The 7,500-nt window shown below is 51.9% G+C and overlaps 1 protein-coding gene across 4 annotated transcripts in view; it reads left to right on the top strand.

Moving 5' to 3' along the window:
* ampd3b (adenosine monophosphate deaminase 3b) overlaps positions 1–7,500 on the top strand; it is a 58,978-nt gene that overhangs the window by 50,798 nt on the left and 680 nt on the right. For 2 of the 4 annotated variants that reach the window (XM_072435782.1, XM_072435784.1), the window contains exons 10-15: positions 8–134; positions 479–642; positions 1,509–1,629; positions 1,854–2,027; positions 4,808–4,918; positions 6,834–7,500. The exon at positions 6,834–7,500 is cut by the window's right edge and continues 680 nt beyond it. In XM_072435782.1, coding sequence (XP_072291883.1) covers positions 8–134; positions 479–642; positions 1,509–1,629; positions 1,854–2,027; positions 4,808–4,918; positions 6,834–7,010 — 874 coding nt within the window. In that variant the 3' untranslated portion in view covers positions 7,011–7,500. Of the gene's footprint in view, positions 1–7; positions 135–478; positions 643–1,508; positions 1,630–1,725; positions 1,757–1,811; positions 2,028–4,807; positions 4,919–6,833 lie in introns of those variants that run through there. The other 2 variants (XM_072435785.1, XM_072435786.1) reach the window with 2 other exon arrangements.

Here is a 7,500-nt window from a genome sequence, read left to right as displayed (position 1 = left end):
GTTTCAGTGACATCTTCAGGTCGAAGAAGATCGTCCCAAACTTCGCTCAGATGTTGGAGAACATCTTTAAGCCGCTGTTTGAAGCCACAGTCAATCCTCAGAAACACAGGAGCCTCCACGTCTTCCTCAAATATGTGAGACCTTTTCTATGGCTCGTTCTCGGGGTCGTGGGTGACTTTGGGCCTTAAGCGGGTTCAGCCTGGACAGGGTCAACAGAGAGACACACAAACAACCACTAGAGGGCAGTGTATATACTTGAAGAACTCTAGAGCTCTGACCACTCTGCCACCGCTCACCTCCTCTCCTTTGACCTTTGACCCTCTCCTCTGACCTTCTCCTCTGACCTTCAACTCTCCTGTGACCTCTGACCTACTCCTCTCCTCTGACCTTCTCCTCTGACCTCTGACCTTCTCCTCTCCTCTGACCTTCTCCTCTGACCCTCTCCTCTGACCTCTGACCCTCTGACCTTCTCCTCCAGATCACAGGCTTCGACAGCGTCGATGACGAGTCCAAACACAGCGATCATCTGTTTTCTTATAAAAGTCCCAAACCTGAAGAATGGGACAGTGAGGACAATCCTCCGTACACCTACTATCTGTTCTACATGTACGCCAACATCATGGTGCTCAACAACCTCAGGAAGTGAGTACCACATGTGTGTGTGTGTGTGTCACATGTGTGTATGATCACGTGTGTGTAACATGTGTGTGGTCACGTGTGTGTAACATGTGTGTGGTCACGTGTGTGTCACATGTGTGTGGTCACGTGTGTGTCACATGTGTGTGGTCACGGGTGTGTCACATGTGTATGATCACGTGTGTGTCACATGTGTATGATCATGTGTGTGTCACATGTGTGTGGTCACGGGTGTGTCACATGTGTATGATCACGTGTGTGTCACATGTGTATGATCATGTGTGTGTCACATGTGTGTGGTCACGTGTGTGTCACATGTGTGTGGTCACGGGTGTGTCACATGTGTATGATCACGTGTGTGTCACATGTGTATGATCATGTGTGTGTCACATGTGTGTGGTCACGGGTGTGTCACATGTGTATGATCACGTGTGTGTCACATGTGTATGATCATGTGTGTGTCACATGTGTGTGGTCACGTGTGTGTAACATGTGTGTGGTCACGTGTGTGTCACATGTGTATGATCACGTGTGTGTCACATGTGTATGATCATGTGTGTGTCACATGTGTGTGGTCACGGGTGTGTCACATGTGTATGATCACGTGTGTGTCACATGTGTATGATCATGTGTGTGTCACATGTGTGTGGTCACGTGTGTGTCACATGTGTGTGGTCACGGGTGTGTCACATGTGTATGATCACGTGTGTGTCACATGTGTATGATCATGTGTGTGTCACATGTGTGTGGTCACGTGTGTGTAACATGTGTGTGGTCACGTGTGTGTGTGTCCCATGTGTATGATCACGTGTGTGTAACATGTGTGTGGTCACGTGTGTGTCACATGTGTGTGGTCACGTGTGTGTCTGCAGGGAGCGTGCTCTGAACACGTTCCAGTTCAGGCCTCACTGTGGAGAAGCCGGCTCCATCACTCATCTGGTGTCGGCGTTTCTCACGGCGGACAACATTTCCCACGGGCTCAACCTCAAGAAGGTCAAAGAAAATGAACTCTAGAAAAAAACTATAGAACAGATAATATTTGAAAGTATATGAAATGTTATATTATATGTTTTTTTTGTACTTTTGTAGAGCTGCAGTACTTGTACCTGATGTACTGTATGTGTGTATTTCCGAGCCCAGCACTGCAGTAACTCTTTGTATTTGTCCTCAAACAGAGCCCAGTACTGCAGTAACTCTTTGTATTTGTCCTCAAACAGAGCCCAGTACTGCAGTACTTGTACTACCTGGGACAGGTGCCCATTGCCATGTCTCCTCTGAGTAACAACAGCCTGTTTCTTCAATACAACAAAAACCCCCTGCGAGAATTCTTACAGAAAGGACTTTGTGTTTCTCTGTCCACCGACGACCCCATGCAGTTCCACTACACCAAGGTACAAGTACTACCATATACTGTATATAATGGAGAGAGTACTACATAAGTATTCACAGTGTTTGCCCTGGTACTCTAAACTGAGCTCAGGTCCATGGTTGTTTTCCCTCTGATTGTTCTTGAGATGTTTCTACAGTGTGACTGCAGTCCACTAGTCTACAGAAGGTCCCACACTGGTCCCACACTGGTCTACAGAAGGTCCCACACTGGTCCCACACTGGTCTACAGAAGGTCCCACACTGGTCTACAGAAGGTCCCACATTGGTCCCACACTGGTCTACAGAAGGTCCCACACTGGTCCCACACTGGTCTACAGAAGGTCCCACACTGGTCCCACACTGGTCTACAGAAGGTCCCACACTGGTCCCACACTGGTCTACAGAAGGTCCCACGCTGGTCCCACACTGGTCTACAGAAGGTCCCACATTGGTCCCACACTGGTCTACAGAAGGTCCCACACTGGTCCCACACTGGTCTACAGAAGGTCCCACACTGGTCTACAGAAGGTCCCACACTGGTCTACAGAAGGTCCCACACTGGTCCCACACTGGTCCCACACTGGTCTACAGAAGGTCCCACACTGGTCTACAGAAGGTCCCACACTGGTCTACAGAAGGTCCCACACTGTTCTACAGAAGGTCCCACACTGGTCCCACACTGGTCTACAGAAGGTCCAACACTGGGCTACACAAGGTCCCACACTGGTCCCACACTGGTCTACAGAAGGTCCCACACTGGTCCCACACTGGTCTACAGAAGATCCCACACTGGTCTACAGAAGGTCCCACACTGGTCTACAGAAGGTCCCACACTGATCTACAGAAGGTCCCACACTGATCTACAGAAGGTCCCACACTGGTCTACAGAAGGTCCCACACTGGTCTACAGAAGGTCCCACACTGGTCTACAGAAGGCCCCACACTGGTCTACAGAAAGTCCCAAACTGGTCTACAGAAGGTCCCACACTGGTCTACAGAAGGCCCCACACTGGTCTACAGAAGGTCCCACACTGGGCTAGAGTAGGTCCCACACTGGTCTACAGAAGGTCCCACACTGGTCTACAGAAGGTCCCACACTGGTCTACAGAAGGTCCCACACTGGTCCCACACTGGTCTTCAGAAGGTCCCACACTGGTCTACAGAAGGTCCCACACTGGTCTACAGAAGGTCCCACACTGTTCCCACACTGGTCTACAGAAGGTCCCTCACTGGTCCCACACTGGTCTACAGAAGGTCCCACACTGGTCCCACACTGGTCTACAGAAGGTCCCACACTGGTCTACAGAAGGTCCCACACTGGTCTACAGAAGGTCCCACACTGGTCTACAGAAGGTCCCACACTGTTCCCACACTGGTCTACAGAAGGTCCCACACTGGTCCCAGACTGGTCTACAGAAGGTCCCACACTGGTCTACAGAAGGTCCCACACTGGTCTACAGAAGGTCCCACACTGGTCTACAGAAGGTCCCACACTGGTCCCACACTGGTCTACAGAAGATCCCACACTGGTCTACAGAAGGTCCCACACTGGTCTACAGAAGGTCCCACACTGGTCTACAGAAGGTCCCACACTGATCTACAGAAGGTACCACACTGGTCAACAGAAGGTCCCACACTGGTCTACAGAAGATCCCACACTGGTCTACAGAAGGTCCCAGACTGGTCTACAGAAGGTCCCACACTGGTCTACAGAAGGTCCCACACTGGTCTACAGAAGGTCCCACACTGATCTACAGAAGGTCCCACACTGGTCTACAGAAGGTCCCACACTGGTCTACAGAAGGTCCCACACTGGTCTACAGAAGGTCCCACACTGGTCTACAGAAGGCCCCACACTGGTCTACAGAAGGCCCCACACTGGGCTAGAGTAGGTCCCACACTGGTCTACAGAAGGCCCCACACTGGTCTACAGAAGGTCCCACACTGGTCTACAGAAGGTCCCACACTGGTCTACAGAAGGTCCCACACTGGTCTACAGAAGGTGTGAGCGAACGAACGAGCGGAGCAAAGACTCTGAACACTTATGTACGAGGGATTTATTCGTTTTTTGTTTAAATAAATAATTGTGGGGTTTTGTTGAGGTTCCTCTGACGTTCCCCTGACGTTCCCCTGACGTTCCTCTGACGTTGTTCCCCTGACGTTCCCCTGACGTTCCCCTGACGTTCCTCTGACGTTCCCCTGACGTTCCCCTGACGTTCCTCTGACGTTCCTCTGACGTTCCCCTGACGTTCCTCTGACGTTCCCCTGACGTTCCCCTGACGTTCCTCTGACGTTTCCGTGACGTTCCTCTGACGTTCCCCTGACGTTCCTCTGACGTTCCTCTGACGTTCTCCTGACGTTCCCCTGACGTTCCCCTGACGTTCTCCTGACGTTCTCCTGACGTTCTCCTGACGTTCTCCGGACGTTCTCCTGACGTTCCTCTGACGTTCCCCTGACGTTCCTCTGACGTTCCCCTGACGTTCCCCTGACGTTCCTCTGACGTTCTCCGGACGTTCTCCTGACGTTCCCCTGACGTTCCCCTGACGTTCCCCTGACGTTCCTCTGACGTTCTCCGGACGTTCTCCTGACGTTCCCCTGACGTTCCCCTGACGTTCCCCTGACGTTCCTCTGACGTTCTCCTGACGTTCTCCTGACGTTCTCCGGACGTTCTCCTGACGTTCTCCTGACGTTCCCCTGACGTTCTCCTAACGTTCCCCTGACGTTCCCCTGACGTTCTCCGGACGTTCCCCTGACGTTCTCCTAACGTTCCCCTGACGTTCCTTTGAATGTTCTTGTGTTCCAGGAGCCTCTGATGGAGGAATACGCCATCGCTGCTCAGCTCTGGAAGCTCAGCACGTGTGACCAGTGTGAGATCGCCCGGAACAGTGTGATCCAGAGCGGACTCTCACACCAGGTACTGCCACAAGTATTACAAGTACTACGACAAATACTACAAGTACTACCTAAAGCAGTACTACTACTACTACTCATTTCTCACCAAAAGCACGTTAGCAACAGCTGTTTCCTGTTTGTGGCACTCGCTTTGTCCAGAGCCACAATCTGATATTTCTAGCTCATAATGCGTCTGACATTAGCATTAGCATTAGCATTAACATTAGTGGTAGCATTAGCGGTAGCATTAGCAGTAGCATTAGACTTAGCATGACATAAAGAGAGGTTAAAACGCGGCGTAGAGGCTTTAGCCACGCCCCTCACATGCAGAGAAGTCAAAGAAATTAGGCAAAACTGTTCCTGTGCACGCTCGCTTTAGCCACGCCCCTCACATGCGCTAGCTTTAGCCACGCCCCTCACATGCGCTAGCTTTAGCCACGCCCCTCACACACCCTAGCTTTAGCCACGCCCCTCACACACACTAGCTTTAGCCACGCCCCTCACACACACTAGCTTTAGCCACGCCCCTCACACGCGCTAGCTTTAGCCACGCCCCTCACGCACGCTAGCTTTAGCCACGCCCCTCACACACGCTAGCTTTAGCCACGCCCCTCACACACGCTAGCTTTAGCCACGCCCCTCACACACGCTAGCTTTAGCCACGCCCCTCACACACACTAGCTTTAGCCACGCCCCTCACACACACTAGCTTTAGCCACGCCCCTCACACATGCTAGCTTTAGCCACGCCCCTCACATACACTAGCTTTAGCCACGCCCCTCACACGCGCTAGCTTTAGCCACGCCCCTCACACACACTAGCTTTAGCCATGCCCCTCACACACGCTAGCTTTAGCCACGCCCCTCAAACACACTAGCTTTAGCCACGCCCCTCACACGCGCTAGCTTTAGCCACGCCCCTCACACACACTAGCTTTAGCCACGCCCCTCACACGCGCTAGCTTTAGCCACGCCCCTCACACACACTAGCTTTAGCCACGCCCCTCACACACACTAGCTTTAGCCACGCCCCTCACACACACTAGCTTTAGCCACACCCTTCACACACACTAGCTTTAGCCACGCCCCTGACACACGCTGGCTTTAGCCACGCCCCTCATACACACTAGCTTTAGCCACACCCATCACACACACTAGCTTTAGCCACGCCCCTCATACACACTAGCTTTAGCCACACCCATCACACACACTAGCTTTAGCCACGCCCCTCACACACACTAGCTTTAGCCACACCCCTCACTCACACTAGCTTTAGCCACGCCCCTCACACACACTAGCTTTAGCCACGCCCCTCACACACACTAGCTTTAGCCACGCCCCTCACACATGCTAGCTTTAGCCACGCCCCTCACTCACACTAGCTTTAGCCATGCCCCTCATACACACTAGCTTTAGCCACACCCATCACACACACTAGCTTTAGCCACGCCCCTCACACACACTAGCTTTAGCCACACCCCTCACTCACACTAGCTTTAGCCACGCCCCTCACACACACACTAGCTTTAGCCACGCCCCTCACACACACTAGCTTTAGCCACGCCCCTCACACATGCTAGCTTTAGCCACGCCCCTCACTCACACTAGCTAGCCACGCCCCTCACACACACTAGCTTTAGCCACGCCCCTCACTCACACTAGCTAGCCACGCCCCTCACACACACAAACCTGTTTACTATAATAAATAATAATAATAACTTTTATTTATATAGCGCTTTTCAGTGACCCAAAGACGCTGAACATAATAAAAAAGGGGGGGTATTTACAGACCAGGAGGAGTTAAACTAGTTGAAACTCTTATAATACGGACCCTAAACCTCACACTAACTCTAAACTGCTCCTCCTCCTGCTCCTCCTCCTCTTGCTCCTCCCCCTGCTCTTCCTCCTGCTCCTCCTCCTTCTTACCGTCGTGTCCAGGAGAAAAAGCACTTTCTGGGGCCAAACTACCTCCAGGACGGTCCTGAGGGAAACGACATCCGCAGAACAAACGTGGCCCAGATCCGCATGGCCTATCGCTACGAGACGCTGTGCAACGAGCTCAGCTTCCTGGTGGGGGCGGTAAAGAGCGAGAGCAGCCCCAGCCCCGCCGAGTAAAGGAGAGCAAGAGTTTGATCTGCTTTAGGACGAGTTTCATGTGTTTACACCGGGATGAATCCCCCTGCTTCAGTCCTAGTCAGGTCCTGGTTTAGACCTGGTTTAGACCTGGTTTAGACCTGGTTTAGACCTGGTTTAGTCCTGGTTTAGACCTGGTTTAGACCTGGTTTAGTCCTGGTTTAGACCTGCTTCAGTCCTAGTCAGGTCCTGGTTTAGACCTGGTTTAGACCTGGTTTAGTCCTGGTTTAGACCTGGTTTAGACCTGGTTTAGTCCTGGTTTAGACCTGGTTTAGACCTGGTTTAGTCCTGGTTTAGACCTGGTTTAGACCTGGTTTAGACCTGGTTTAGACCTGGTTTAGTCCTGGTTTAGACCTGGTTTAGTCCTGGTTTAGTCCTGGTTTAGACCTGGTTTAGACCTGGTTTAGTCCTGGTTTAGACCTGGTTTAGTCCTGGTTTAGACCTGGTTTAGTCCTGGTTTAGTCCTGGTTTA

This window comes from Eucyclogobius newberryi, unplaced genomic scaffold (genome assembly GCF_026437365.1).
Source record: "Eucyclogobius newberryi isolate DKJ021-1_F unplaced genomic scaffold, fEucNew1.0.hap1 SCAF_7, whole genome shotgun sequence".
NCBI lineage: Eukaryota > Metazoa > Chordata > Actinopteri > Gobiiformes > Gobiidae > Eucyclogobius > Eucyclogobius newberryi.
The sequence above is the reverse complement of the archived record's forward strand: the minus strand, read 5'-3'. Positions and strand labels throughout refer to the sequence as shown.